The following is a 16629-nucleotide window of genomic DNA, read 5'->3' as shown; positions in this document are numbered from 1 at the left end:
GGGAGTTATACCTGATATAAATGATGAATTGATGGGTGCTGACGAGTTGATGGGTGCAGCACACCAACATGGCACATGTATACATATGTAACAAACCTGCATGCTATGTACATGTACCCTAGAACTTAAAGTATAATAAAAAAAAAATTAAAAAAATAAATTAAAAAAAAATTCTCAATAACAGACTGTCAAACCAAATCCAGCAGCACATCAGAAAACTTATCCACCATGATCAATGTCCATCAATGATAGACTGTATAAAGACAATGTGGTACATATACACCATGGAATACTATGCAACCATAAAAATAAATGAGATCATGTCTTTTGCAGGACGTGATGGAGCTAGAAGCCATTATTCTCACCAAACTAATGCAGGAACAGAAAACTAAACATTGCATGTTCTCACTTATAAGTGGGAGATGAACAATGAGAACACATTCACACAGGGAGGGGGAGAACACATACTGGGGTCTATCTGGAGGGGCGGAGGGAAGGAGAGCATCAAAAAAAAAAAAAAAAAAAAAAAAAAAACCTAATGCATGCTGGGCTTAACACCTAGGTGATGGGTTGGTAGGTACAGCAAACAACCATAGGACATGTTCACCTGTGTAACAAATCTGCACATCCTGCACATGTATCCTGGAACTAAAATAAAATAAAATAAACATCTTAAAAGAGCATTACACAATGGTAAGGGGTTCCATTCAACAAGAAGACCTAAATATTATATATAGTCTGGTAGCATAATGCCTCCAGTTTTGTTCTTTTTGCTTAGGATCGTCTTGACTATTCGGACTTTTTTTGTTCCATATGGATCTTAAAATAATTTATAAATTCTGTGAAGAATGTCAGTGGTAATTTAATGGGAATATATATATACCCAACACAGGAGTACTCAGATTCATAAAGCAACCTTTTAGAGACCTACAAAGAGACTTAGACTCCCATCCAATAATTGAGGAAGACTTCAACACTCCACTGACAGTATTAGACAGATCTCTGAGTCAGGAAATGAACAAAGACATTTAGGACACGAAGTCAGCATTGGACCTCAGGGATCTCACAGACCTCAATGGAATTCTCCAACCAAAGACAACAGAATATACATGCTTCTAATTGCAACATGGCATATTGTGTAAAATTGGCCACACAATTAGACATAAAACAATCTTCAGCAATGCAAAAGAACCAAAATTATACCAAAAACACTCTCAGACCACAGTATAATAAAATATAGATGTCAAGACTAAAAAATAGCTCTAAACCATGCAATTACATTGAAATAAAACTACATGCTCCTGAATGAATTTTGGGTAAATAACAAAATTAAGACAGAAATAAATATGTGTTAGAGACAGAGCTAAAGCAATGCTATGAGGCAAATTTATAGCACTAAACACCCACATTAAAAAGTGAAAAAAGGGCCGGACGTGGTGGCTCATGCCTGTAATCCCAGCACTTTGGGAGGCCGAGGTGGACGGATCACGAGGTCAGGAGATCGAGATCATCCTGGCTAACATGGTGAAACCCCGTCTTTACCAAAAAAAAAAAAAAAAAAATACAAAAAAATTAGCTGGGCGTGGTGGCGGGCCCCTGTAGTCTCAGCTACTCGGGAGGCTGAGGCAGGAGAATGGCGTGAACCTGGGAGGCGGAACTTGCAGTAAGCCGAGATCGCACCACTGCATTCCAGCCCAGGTAACAGAGTGAGACTCCATTTCAAAAAAAAGTGAAAAAAGGTATCAAATTAATAGCCTATTATCACAAGTGAAAGAATTGGAGAAGCAAGAGCAAACAAAACCCAAAGCTAGCAGAAGACAAGAAATAGCCAAACTCACGGCTGAACTGAAGGAAATTGAGACGTGAAAAAACATTGAAAAGATCGATAAATCCAAAAGTTTTTTTCAAAAAATTAATAAGATAGGCTGCTATCTAGACTAATAAAGAAGAAAAAAGATGAGATCCAAGTAAACACAACTAAAATGACAAAGGAGATAATACCACTAACTCCACAGGGAAAAAAGTAAAAATCAGAAACTAGTACGAACACCTCTATGCACACAAACTAGAAAACGTGAAAGAGATGGATAAATTCCTGGACACATACATCCTCCCAAGACTACCTAAACCAGAAAAATATTGATTCCTATAACAGTCCAATAACAAGTTCTGGAATTGAGTCTGTAATAAATAGCCTATCAACCAAAAAAAAAGCTCAGGACCCAATGGATTCACAGCCATATTTGACCAGATATACAAAGAAGAGCTGGAACCATTCCTACTGAAAGTATACTAAAAAATTGAGGAGGAGGGACTTTTCCTCAACTCATTCTATAAGGCCAGGATCATCCTGATACCAAAACCTGGAAGAGACACAACAGAAAGAGAAAACTTCAGGCCAATGTTCTTGATGAGCATTGATGCAAACATTCAAAAAAATAAAAAAAAAATTAAAAAAAATAAAAAAACCAACTTGCAAACTAAATGCAGCAGCATGTCAAAAAATCTAGTCTATCATGATTAAGTAGACTTCATCCCTGGTATGTAAGGTTGGTTCAATATATGCAAATTAACAAATGTGACTCATCACATAAACAGAACTAAAGACAAAAACCACATGATTATCTCAATAGATGAACAAAAGGCTATCAATAAAATTTAACACCCCTTCATGTTAAAAACTCTCAATAAACTAGGTATTGAAGGAACATACCTCAAAATAATAAGAGTCATCTATGACAAACGCATAGCCAACAACATACTGAATAGGGAATAGCTGGAAGCTTTCTCCTTGAAAGCCAGCGTAAGACGAGGATTCCTTCTCTCAACGCTCATATTCAACATAGTATTGGATGTCCTGGCCAGGGAAATCAGACAAGAGAAAGAAATGAAAGCAATAAACCGAAATAGAGGAAGTAAACTATTCCTATTTGCAGCTGACATGATTCTATACCTAGAAAACTCTGTAGTCTCAGCCCAAAAGATCATTAAGCTGATAAACAACTTCAGAAAAATTTCAGGACACAAAATCAATATGCAAAAATTACTAGCATTTCTATCAACCAATAACAGTCAAGCTAAGAGCCAAATCAGAAAAGTAATACATTTCACAATTGCCAGAAAAAGAATAAAATACATAGGCCTACAACTAATCAGGGAGGTTAAAGAGCTCTACAATGAGAATTACAAAACACTGATCAAAGAAATCAGAGATAACACAAACAAGTGGAAAATACTCTATATTCATGGATAGGAAGAATCAATATTATTAAAATGACCATACTGTCCATAGCAATTTACAAATTCAATGCTATTTCTATCAAACTACCAATGACATTCTTCATAAAACCAGAAAAAATTATTTAAATTTTATGTAAAACCAAATATAAAGCCCAAATACCCAAGGCAATCCCAAGCAAAAACACAAACAAAAAACTCTCCCCCACACACACACGTGCATGCGCATACACATACACACACACCCCCACACATAAACCCAACGCTGGAGACATAATGTTAGCCAACTTTAAACTATGCTACAGGACTACAGTAACCAAAATACAAAACAGCATGGTACTAATAAAAAACAGATACATAGACCTATGGAACAGATAGAGAGTCCAGAAATAAGGCCACACACATGCAACCATCTGAACTTCCGTAAAGCTAACAAAAACCAGCAATTGAGAAAAGACGCCCTATTCAATAAATGGTTCTGATATAACTGACTAGACATATACAGAAAATTGGAACTGCACCTCTTTCTTACACCATATAAAAAATCAACTCAAGATGAATTAAAGCTTTCAATGTGAAACCCAAAATTATAAAAACCCTGAAAGGCAACCTAGGCAATATCATTTTGGTTGTAGTAACTGGCAAAGATTTCATGACAAACACGCCAAAAGCAATCACAACAAAAGCAAAAACTGATGAAGGAGACCTATTAGGTTGGTGCAGAAGTAATTGTGGTTTTTGCCCTTTAAAGTAATGACAAAAATCACAATTACTTTTGTAATAATTAAACTAAATAGCTTCTGCATAGCAAAATAGACTACCAACAGAGTAAACAGACAACCTTAAGAATAGGAGAAAATGTTTGCAATATATGGACAAAAGTCTAATATCCGGCATCTAAAAGGAACTCCAACAAATGTACAAGAAAAAAAAATAATAATAACCCCACTTGAAATAGGGCAAAGGACATAAACAGACAGTTATCAAAAGAAGACATACAGACGGCCAACAAGCATATGAAAAATTCAACATCATTGATCATTAGAGAAAGGCAAACCAAAATCACAGTAATATACCATCTCACACTGGTGAGAATGGCTATTATTAAAAAGCCAAAAAATAACAGATGCTGATGAGGTTGTGAAGAAAAGGAAAAGGTTATATACACTGTTGGTGGGTGTGTAAATTAATTCAACCATTGTGGAAAGCAGTGTGGCAATTCCTCAAAAAGCTAAAAACAGAACAAGCATTCAACCCAGCAATGGTTTTATGCCCATTACTGGTTTTACACCCACAGGAATATAAATTATTCTATCACAAATACATGTGCAGCACTATTCACATTAGCAAAAACATGGAATCAATCTAGATGTCCATCAGTGGTAGACTGCATAAAGAAAATATTGTACATATACAGCATGGAATACTATGCAGCCATAAAAATGGAATCAGATCATGTCTTTTGTGGGAACATGAATGGAGCTGCAGGCCATTATCCTTAGCAAACTAACAAAGAAACAGAAAACCAAATACTGCGTGTTATCTCTTATGAGTGGAAACTAAATGATAACATGAAAACAGAGGGGATCAAAGACTCTGGGGCCTATTAGCGTGTGGAGGGTGGGAAGAGAGAGAGGATCAAAAAAAAAAAAAAACTATTGGGTACTACACTTAGTATCTGGGTGATAAAATAATCTGTGTAACATAACCCTGTGATACGAGTTTACCTGTGTAGCAAACCTGCATGTGTACCCATGAACCTAAGATGAAAGTAAACAAACAAACAAACATGTGTTGATTTTATCTTAATTTTAAAGGATATTTGTGTTGTGCTAAAAATCTTGAGTTAGGAGTTATTTTCTTTTATAACTTTAACTATGTAGTTACACTGTTGGCTTATATCACTAATTTTCTCCTTTATATCAAGAGATAGGTTACCATCACCTATATATATAAGGAGCATGTACATATCCACTTATAAAACAAATAATAACTAAGGCTACACTTAGAAAATGAAGAAAACTGCTCCGAAGTTTAACTATGTTTCAATTTCCAATAATTTGAGACTGAAATATTTTCTATATAAAGCAGGCATTTCACAATATTTGGCTAAATTATCCCTTTTCTCACTGGTTCTTTGTTGCCTTTTCTAGTGATATCCCAAGTGAGATATATGTGCAAGACAACTGAAGTGTAGAAATAATATATTAAAACTTGAATTTACATGTTTCACTTCATATTTTGAAATGTCCTATTTTAATATATAATATATAATAAATAATTTATAATATATATCATTACAATAGACTATGAACTATTCACACACATATTAAGTTGATGTGTTCAAAATTGTTTACTGATAAAATGTTTGAAAAATGAAGTTTAGAAAATGCTACTTTAGACTGTGGGAAGAAAGTAAAAATCAATGCAGGTGTAGTTTTTTTCTTAGAGTATAAAATCAGTGATCAAGTCAGCATGGCCGACTACTAAACTGTTAAATTTCCAGGGATGCATGTCGTAACATCTTCTAGCTACTCTATTGAATGAAGGGGTTTCACTACAGACAAATAGGGGGTCATTGATCAATTACCTTTGGAAAAACCAAAAGCACAAACTTGAACTATTTCAGAAATATATAAAGTTTTCTTTTTCAAAACAATTCAGAGCAGTAGTTCTTTATATATATATATATATATATACTTTAAGTTCTAGGGTACATGTGCATAATATGTAGGTTTGTTATCTATGTATACTTGTGTCATGTTGGTGTGCTGCACCCATCAACTCGTCAGCACCCATCAGTTTGTCATTTACATCAGGTATAACTCTCAATGCAATCCCTCCCCTCTCCCCCCTCCCCATGATAGGCCCCGGTGTGTGATGTTGTTCCCCTTCCCGAGTCCAAGTGATCTCATTGTTCAGTTCCCACCTATGAGTGAGAACATGCGGTGTTTGGTTTTCTGTTCTTGCAATAGTTTGCTGAGAATGATGGTGTCCAGCTGCATTGCTAAGATAATCTTAAGTCAACAGAGCAGTAGTTCTTAAGCAGAGCTGAGTATCAAAATCATCTAAGACAGTTTTAAATACAGACTTTATTGACTCAACCCAGAAATTTTGATTCATGGTTCTGAGAGCACTTCTCAGATGTGTTTATATTTTTAAAACTTCCAAATTAATTTTGATGTTTACGTCCAGCTACAAATTACTGCACTAGATATTTTATTGCTCAGTGTCTCCAAAGTTCTTTCTAAATAAGTAAGTCAGTTGTTATTTAATGATGAGTGTGTGTCAGGTTTTGTGCTGGGCACTAGAGCTTTACTTTAGAAAATGAAAATAGATTTGCATCACATATAAATACATTTTATCGACAAAGGGCTAATATCCAGAACCTACACAGAACTCCAACAAATTTACAAGAAAAAAAACAAACAACCCCATCAAAAAGTGGGCAAAAGATATGAACAGACATTTCTCAAAAGAAGACATTCATACAGCCAACAGACACATGAAAAAATGCTCATCATCACTCACCATCAGAGAAATGCAAATCAAAACCACAATGAGATACCATCTCATATCAATTAGAATGGCAATCATTAAAAAGTCAGGAAACAACAGGTGCTGGAGAGGATGTGGAGAAATAGGAACACTTTTACACTGTTGGTGGGATTGTAAACTAGTTCAACCATTGTGGAAAACAGTATGGCGATTCCTCAAGGATCTAGAACTAGATGTACCATATGACCCAGCCATCCCATTACTGGGTATATACCCAAAGGATTCTAAATCATGCTGCTATAAACACACATGCACACGTATGTTTATTGCAGCACTATTCACAATAGCAAAGACTTGGAATCAACCCAAATGTCCATCAGTGACAGACTGGATTAAGAAAATGTGGCACATATACACCATGGAATACTATGCAACCATAAAAAGGATGAGCTCATGTCTTTTGCAGGAACATGGATGCAGCTAGAAACCATCGTTCTCAGCAAACTATCGCAAGAACAGAAAACCAAACACTTCATGTTCTCACTCATAGGTGGGAATTGAACAATGAGATCACTTGGACACGCGAAGGGGAACATCACACACTGGGGCCTATTATGGGGAACGGGGAGGGGGAAGGGATGGCATTGGGAGTTATACCTGATGTAAATGACGAGTTGATGGGTGCTGATGAGTTGATGGGTGCAGCACACCAACATGGTACATGTATACGTATGTAACAAACCTGCACGTTGTGCACATGTACCCTAGAACTTAAAGCATAATAATGAAAAAATAAATAAATAAAAATATAGAACACTAAAAAGAAAATAAATAAAATAAAAAATACATTTTATCATTTTGACTTATTTTTGTTTTGTGTTTTAATACTTGATGATTTAGGTAAGTCAAAAAAGTAAAGCCCTAAGGCAGGGGTGTGCAATCATTCAGCTTCCCTGGACCATATTAGAAGAATTCTCTTGGGCCACACATATAATACACTAACACTAATGATAGCTGATCAGCTAAAAAAACAAATAGCAAAAAAAAAAAAAAATCTCATAATGTTTTAAAAAATTTACAAATTTGTGCTGAGTTTCATTCAAAGCCCTTCTGGGCCACATGTGGCCTGCGGGCCACGGGTTGGACAAGCTTACTGGGACATGCGTTTATATAAGCACAACCTCAGCTGTAGAAATGGTTGAATTCACCGTTCCAGCTAATAAGGAAGTAACACTTTCAAAACACATTATGCCATGTTTATTTTTGGTAGACAATACTGATTAGTACCAAATCAAATGGGCACCTTCCAAATGGAGAATATTGTGGATCAATTATCCCTGTGTGGAGAGACAATTCAAAATTCAGGTCAACACTTATATGTACCCCCATAACACATGATTAGTGATTTGATGTAATTTGTGAAAACATTAAAATGTGAGTTTACTTCAGAACTTTTTCAGTGAATTAAGAAAATTCTGACTTAGAATTTTTCACTAGAGAATATTTTGAGGCTGAACTTGTTCAATTTACTTATTTGTTATTAAGTAACAGATTACTTAATTAAGTTAGTATTTTTATTTCAGGTTTTAAGTGTCTGGTAAAAATACAATTGGTTTTGAATAGGGAGACTAATATGGATTAAAGGTAGACATTCTTAAATAATGGAGATAAGAGAATGAATACAAGTTTTTGAAGTGTTGCGATTGAAGAATTTGTTATAATAATGAGTGACAATAAGACAGTTTCAAATCACTGCTTAAACATAGCATTGGGCTTTGTTTCTTAGAAATAAAGGATAGTTTACTTAAAAATGTATTATTTATTGTCCATAATACAAATTTAATTAAAGCATTTTCTTCTTTTAATAGACTAGAAGTAAACATCAGAACATATGACAATTCCATTCCAAGTAAGAATTTAGTTAATGAAGTTTAATATTTCTTAGATTGGAAAATAATTTTAGGAACTAATGACTAGTGTATTCTAGTAAATGTGATAAAGCAGAAACTGCTATGAATTTTGATAAAAATTTTATAAAAGCATGTATGCGTGATATTTGTATGTGTATGTTGGTTGGTATATATGTGTGTGTATATTTCTGGCCTTGATGTAGATTTGCACTCACTGGTTTTGAAGAAAGATTTATTTAGTTTGCTCTCCTTCATAATACAAACCAATTTTACTTGTGTAAGATTCTCTTGTTTTTAGAATTCATAATTACAGTAAAGAGGGCAAATATAGTCAGAGAGATGAAAATAGTTAATGAGCAGCCCATTTGTTAAACAGCTGCAACTTTAGGAACGTTTACCTTAATATACTGAGCTCAAATCTGCCTGCACTGCTATAACTATTACCCATTGGTTCTAGCCCACTCCTCAGGATACGTATAAAAAAACTCTATAACATTGTGATTAAGAGCATGGGCTCTGGGGCCAAAGTACCTGGGTTCAAATCAACTCTGCTACTTACTAACTTTACGATTTGGAACAATTAATTTAACCTCTCCCCATCTCTGTGCTTTATTTTTCCACATCTGTAAAATGGAGACAATTATATTATCTAATTCAAAGCATTGTTATAAAGATTAAACAAGTTTACTAAAATGCTTAGAACACAGTCTGGCACATAGTGAACACTACACAAGTGTTAGTGGTTGCAGTTATGCTATTATTACTATGACTACTTTTCGCCAATATAGCAGCTCTTTAAAAATCTAAATATAGTAACCATATCTCTGATTCGTCTCTCCGTCCCCAAGAAAGCTATGTTGAGTTTCGTTACCAGTTCCACTTTTGACATAGTTTATTTGATCTTCCTGATCGCAGTATTCTGGTTGTCCTCAAGTATGTATATGTCCTTCTTTAAATAGAATCTCCAGAATGGAATGCAGTATTTCCACCTAGGGCCCTAATTCCTGCGGTTTGGGATGCCACTGAGGTCAAAGAGGTGCTAGAAGAAACACTCAGATGTAACCAATTAAGACTTTTACTGACTGTTGTCAACATCGTGCTAGTTATTATGAAGACTATAGAAGAAGTTATATTGTCTGCAATCTAACTAAAGTGACATAAAGAAAAAAAAGCCAGGATAGAGGAGATGACGTAGATATTTTCAAGGAAACAGTAAATCTCTATTTTCTATTCCTACTGTCTGATTATATTATTTCACCATCATGATTTAAGTATCTGTGAAAATTAGTTTAATGTAGAAAATAAAATTACAAATTCCATTTTTAATAAAATTCAATTATAAATAAGAAAAATAGTTTTTATTTTCTCTGATTGCTATGCAAATAAACTAGGAACTCTGAGGAAAAAATCTATATTTTAATTTATAACTTAGTTTAATTTAAATAATATGTTTCTTACTCAAGAATATTTCAGGTCTGTGGAACATCTGACATTAACTCCAAGTTGTTTATTATCCTTTCTCATTTAGTCAGTGAATCAAGCAGAAAACCATGGAATCAAAAACACTTTGCTTTGGCATTTCCCAGATCACCCCAGAGAGGTACAAATGATAAATCAAGACCTTTGAAATCACAAATAACAGTTACTGTAAGTATAGAAAAAGTCATTTTTAAAAACAAAATCTAAATTGGTAAAGCATATATAAATATAAGTAAGACCTTTGTAACTTGACTTTTACTACCTGTTGGAAGTTTTTTTTTAATTTGTAATTCTCTGTACAACAGACTGCCCCTACTGCTTTAGATTAAGCTCATATTTCTACATAATTATCCACATCAAAGACATTATCTAAGCAAGCTGGAGAACCTAATACTGCACCTGGCAAGTTCTATCAGGACATGTTTACCAACTGCAAAAAGCAGTTAAAATTTATATATTAGAGCAGAAACTGATCTTGATGAGGTTTCAAGGCCTCCTTATTTTACAAAATATGAAATTCAGGAGACTCGATATTAAGAGATTCAACTTTTCTACTGTTTCTCTAAAGTGGAGTTACCCCATCAATTAGCAAAAGGAAAAACAAGCATGTATAGATCACCTATTGTGATATCAAACAATTTTAAAGCATCTCCCAGAGTGAAGTTACAGTCAATGCATTTATTTGAGAGTAATTTATTACATCTGTAGTGATCCAACTTTCATGCTTCTCTTCAGTTCATCTTTTAATTCCATATTACCATTTGCTTGTTGGCACCTCTACTGAATAGTTGAGGGAAAATAAGAAGCAATTCTAAAATCAGTCTTTACGGTTATTTATGACAACTAACTAGATTTGGCAAATATTTGAGTAAGAGTTGAAAATAAATTACACCACTGCTGCACAAGTTAATGTGAATCAAGCATCTGTTTATTTCGTTCAGTTTATGTCTTTGTGTCTTTTTTTGTGCAGTGCAGTTGGGGTCACAGAATCTCAATTTTACAAGGCACTTTAAAAGCAGGAGTAGAAATTAAGCTAGGGTTTTACAACTATTACAGGAACTGTCATAACAAACTTCAAGTGGATCAGTTTATTTCTGATTTAACTTGGGGATAGACAGTGTTCAGTTTTTTTCCAAAAGATTCTCCCCATATAGAATTCCCAAAAGTCTGCTGTTGGTTTTTGAGGACAAGTCCTGGAATGTCATAGATCATTGTGGGCCTGCTCTAATATCAATAAGAATCATTAATGGAATCATAAGGTTCCCACTAAAGTCATTTTATTTCCAAAGTGGAGTTATCTCTCTCTTTCTGTCTCTCTCTTTCACACACACACACACACACACACACACACACAACCTTGAAAGAGAGAGAAAAAAAAAACCTAAGTTTACATAGATGGTTAGTAAAAATATAAACTTTTTATGTTTCGATATAGAAAGATATAACTCATTCACAAATGTGTATTATTATTCTAACCAGTCTTTTCAGAGGCATGACAAAAGAAAACTAGAGGAAGGCCAGAAACCAGCTCATCTATGGATAAGGCATTCTTTAAGAAAAATTTTGCAACGACCACCTATTTACACAGCTGCCAGGGAACAGACTCCATTCAGACATCTTTATACTTCCACAACCCATCTTAAAAAAGCAGAATATAAGAACTCCAAAGATGAAAAAAGAGGAACACCTTTGAAGAAAGATTCCAAGGAAAAAGGAGGCTCATATGCAACAAATGCAGAATCCAAGCAAACAGTAGAAGATGAGAAAACTAAAAGACAAAATGAGGCAGATAAAACTCCCTTAAAATCATCACATGAAAATGAACCATCTAAGAAGTCAAATCCCAATTCAGAAACAAATCCAGAATCCCAAAATTCTGAGACAGCCTCAAAAAATCATTCACAAAAAGATAAGAAAGATTCAAAGAATTCCAAGAAGACGAACACTAAATTCATATATACAAAGGACAATGCAAAGAAAGATTTGAAGAGGTCAAAGACTAGTAATGATGTCATATCAGAGATTTGCTCAGAAAATAGTTTAAATGCTGATTTCCTCATGTTAGTGGGAGAGTCTGATGATGAATCCACAAATTTTGATACATGGTTAAGGAATTATTCATGGAATAATTCAAAGAACCCTGCAAAGAAGGACACAAAAAAGAGTGCAAAGAAAAGCTCTGATGATGAATCTGAAGACTCAAAGGATGCTAAGAAAGATTCAAAGAAAGAGAAGAAAAATGTCAAGAAAGATGACAAGAAAAAGGATGTAAAGAAGGACACAGAGTCTACTGATGCTGAATCTGGAGACTCAAAGGATGCAAGGAAAGAGACAAAGAAGAATAAGAAAAATTTAAAGAAAGATGACAAGAAAAAGGACACAAAGAATTACCCAGAGTCTACTGATACTGAATCAGGAGATGCAAAGGATGCAAGCAAAGATTCAAGAAAGTCAAAGGCTTCAAAGAAAGATGACAAGAAAAAGGATGTGAAGAAAAGTACAGTCTCTACTGATTCTGAATCTGAATTGGAGTCAAAGAAAAATCAGAAAGATGAAAAAAAGGATAAAAAAGGTTCAAAGACAGATAATAAAAAGTCTGTCAAGAGTGATGAAGAATCTACTGATGCTGACTCTGAACCAAAAGGAGATTCAAAAAAGGGTAAAAAGGATGAAAAGGGGAGGAAAGATTCAAAGAAAGATGACAAAAGGAAGGATGCAAAGAAAAATGCGGAATCTACTGAAACTGAATCTGATTTGGAGTTAAAGAAAGAAAAGAAAGACTCAAAGAAGAAAAGGAAAGGTTCGAAGAAAGATGTCAAGAAGGATGCAAGGAAGGACACAGAGTCTAGTGATGCTGAATTTGATGAATCTTCCAAGACAGGCTTTAAAACATCTACACAAATCAAAAGTTCAGATACTGAATCTGAAGAGGCACTATATAAACCTGGGGCTAAGAAGAAAATTGATGAATTGTATGGCATATCTGGAAATTCAAAGCTGGAAGGACTGGAATTAAGGAGAGGATTCATAATGGCATCCAAAAAGACTACATTCAAGGAAAAAGGGGAAAAGGCAATTATAGGTAGAGTTCCTCCTTCAAGAGAAAGACCACCACTCCCTGCTTGTGAGCCTTCTCTACCATCCCCAAAAGTCAAACGTCTTTGTCGGTGCAAGATGCCTCCTCCACCTCCAAAACCAAGATATGCTCCTTTGGTAAGTTTACTATTGTTTTATTTTTAGGCTAAAATGGATATAAAAAGAAAGACATTTTTAAAGTCTGAATTTCTGTTTTCTCCAAATAATAGTTATCTTTTAGTAGAATATTGACAACTTTTTAACTCAAAGGTAAGAAAAATAAAGAGTACTTCACAAGGATGCAGAATATTGCAAAAAAGTTATAAATTTAAGAGAATAGAAATTATTTTGACTAGAGAAGAGAGAAATGACTTGTGATTTAAGAAAATATGTTAAGTTATGTATAAAGAAGGTCATTTAGCAAAAAAAGGAAAGTGGTTAAGTTTTATGCTTGGAAAAGAACAAAAATGAAAATTGACTAAAACTTCTACAGGGGCAGATTTAAGCGAGATATAAAGACATTTCCTGAGAAGTTGATGAATACAGTTAAAGCTAGATTAACCAAAATGCATATGCAGCAGGTGGAATACATGCCAAGATTCAGTTGTGCAAAAAATAAATATATTATTTAATCCATATCTTAAGTGGAGTTTTTATGAGCCCTCATTATAACTGATATCAGGAAACAAAAATTAACTTTTCAGAAATAAATATATCTTCTCTAATTTATAAGTCTCATGTTAACTTTATCTATTTGGAGGTAAATACTCTGCCAACTTAAAGCTAATAATTCTCTCATCCAGGAGACTTTCCCTTCAATCCCTTCCCCAAATAGTCTGATTGTAAGGGAAAGCTTAAATAGACATCTTACATTAGACAGAGGAGTTCTGGATTAGTCCTCACACTGCTGATAAGGATATACCTGAGACTGAGCAATTTACAAAAGAAAGAGTTTTAATTGGACTCACAGTTCCATGTGTCTGGGGAGGCCTCACAATCATGGCAGAAGGCAAGGAGGAGCAAGTCACATCTTACTTGGATGACAGCAGGCAAAGAGAGCTTGTGCAGAGAAGCTCACATTTTTAAAACCATCAGATCTTTTGAGACTCTTCACTATCACAAGAACAGTGTAGGAAAGACCCGCCTCCATAATTCAATCACTTTCCACTGGGGTCCTCCCACAACATGTGTGAATTGTGGAGGCTACAATTCAAGATGAGATTTGGGTGGGGACACAGCCAAACCATATCAAGTCCCTATTCCACATGTTTCCTCCCTTTCTGTCTCTACGATTTTTGGTTGGGAGTAACTAATTTACATGATTTCTGGGCATCAACCTTTGTTTCCTATGCTTGCATGGTATTCATTGTTTATTCTAAGCATGGTAGAGGCTGCTGCCCTCTGACCTGTTAAACTCAGGGCATCTGTAGATATGGCTAGTTCTTGACCCTAAGTTTCTCATTTTCATTAATTTCCTCCTCCCTTTCTTCTCCTCATTTCTCCTCCTTGTCACCTTCTTGTTCTTCTAACTCAGGAAATTTATATTTCCTCTTTTAGGCTCAGAGAGATCTATTTGATCTTATATTCCAAATATTTTCTATCTTTGGTTTATAATAAAACTTTACATACATACATCAATTTACTCCTAATATATTAATATTTTTTGGAAGATAAAAACACCTTGTATCACTCTCAGAAAGCCTGGGTTTCAAGTCTAGCTTTCTCCTAGAAGACCCCAAAACTCTGCTTTGAGACTCAGAGTTGATTAATGACCTCCTTGCTCTAGGTGATATCTTCTCTCTCCACCAGATTGAGTTAATGAATGGCTAGCCACTAGTGTGACAATACTTATAAGAAATAAAAGTATACTGGGGAATAATTTTTCAGATAAATAAGAAGAAAGACTCTCAAATAGCTAGGCTCTTTTCCACAGGCAATTTTTAGGAAAAGTAAGTAGCATATAAGAAAAAAATTGAGTACAAGGATTAATTTTAATTTTAAAAAACATCTTTCAGGATATGTTCTAGGCTTGTACAATTCATGCCAAGTCTCTTTAATAAATTTCCATATACATTCCCACCATTCAGTTAGGCTTTTCTATCTCTACTACTACACTGAAACTTTTCCTTTAAAGATTACCAAATACCTTCTTGTGGCCATATCTACAGGCTTTTCCTCCCTCTTCAGGTTATTTCATAATTCAACAGCATTTAAACTAACCTCTCTGTCTGGAAATACTTGCATTACTTCACTTCTATGACTCTGTGTTCTCCTGTTTTTATTTCTACATGTGGTAGCTTTTAACTACCTTTATTGTATCCTTTTCTGCCTCATTATTAAAAATCGGAATGATCCTTTCTTTGTTCTGGACACTCTCTATTTACAATACTCCCTTTGTGAGTTTATAGTGTTAAATGGCTTTAAATATTATCTATGTATTGATGATTACAAAATTAATATCTCCAGTTATGACCTTCCCATTAAGCTCCAAAATCTCTCCAGCCACTTACTTGAAATCTCCACTATAGTATCTGCAGGGCATCTCAAACTTAAAATGTTTAAATAATACTTTTAACCCCACACTAAGTTCTATTCCTCCCTTAGCCTTCTTCATCTTATCAGATGGCACCACCATCCAGCCTGTTCATTTTTTGAAGCCTGGACATAATATCTTTCTCACTTCTTTTTCTCACTCTCCACAGGTAATCAATCAGCAAGACTTGTTTACTCTACCTCCAAAATATATGCTGAATGAGTCCACTTTTCTTATCTCCATTACTACCACCTTCATTGCTCCAATCATCACCATCATTAGCATCTAGCTATCCACTAACTCATTATGTTGCCCAGGTTGGTCTTGAACTCCTGTGCTCAAGCAATCTTCCAGCCTTGTCTTCCCAAAGTGCTGAGACTGTAGGTGTAAGCCACCATGTCTGGCAGAATAAAATTTCTTACTCTAGCTTTCACTGTCTGCAATCTTTAGCACCTACCCATTTTTCTCCATAATCATGTAGCACTTTTTGTTTTTTCTCTTGTCATCTAGCCAAACTGGCATTCTTTTTGTTTCTCACAAACACCAAGATTGTTTTCTTGCAAAGCTTTTTCATGTGCTGTTTCCATTGATTGGAATGTTCCTCCCACAGATCTTTGCATGTCTATTCCTTTTCATTATTTAGTTTTTCAGCTTAAGTGTTCTCTTTAGAGAAGCCTTCCCTGACTATGTTACTTTATGTTACCCTCTCCTCCACCACTATCCCGTCACCCTCCAAACACTGCATCATACATTAGTTGGCTTCACTGAATTTATCTTTATATAAAATTATATTTTATTCATATGTTTGTTAATTATATTGGTCATCAGAATTCAGGTTCTATGCAGGCAGTGAATCTTGCCTGTTTTCTTTATATTAAAAACAGGCAAGATTCACTG

General features: G+C 34.7%; 1 protein-coding gene across 2 annotated transcripts in view; it reads left to right on the top strand.

Moving 5' to 3' along the window:
• CYLC1 (cylicin 1) overlaps positions 1 to 16629 on the top strand; it is a 43898-nt gene that overhangs the window by 18343 nt on the left and 8926 nt on the right. The window contains exons 2-4 of one of the 2 annotated variants that reach the window (XM_023202839.2): positions 8604 to 8644; positions 10174 to 10292; positions 11613 to 13337. In XM_023202839.2, coding sequence (XP_023058607.1) covers positions 8604 to 8644; positions 10174 to 10292; positions 11613 to 13337 — 1885 coding nt within the window. The remainder of the gene's footprint in view (positions 1 to 8603; positions 8645 to 10173; positions 10293 to 11612; positions 13338 to 16629) is intronic. The other variant, XM_023202841.1, reaches the window with a different exon arrangement.

The sequence above is a fragment of the Piliocolobus tephrosceles genome, chromosome 12 (genome assembly GCF_002776525.5).
Source record: "Piliocolobus tephrosceles isolate RC106 chromosome 12, ASM277652v3, whole genome shotgun sequence".
Taxonomy (NCBI): domain Eukaryota; kingdom Metazoa; phylum Chordata; class Mammalia; order Primates; family Cercopithecidae; genus Piliocolobus; species Piliocolobus tephrosceles.
This window is presented reverse-complemented; position numbering and strand designations above follow the sequence as displayed.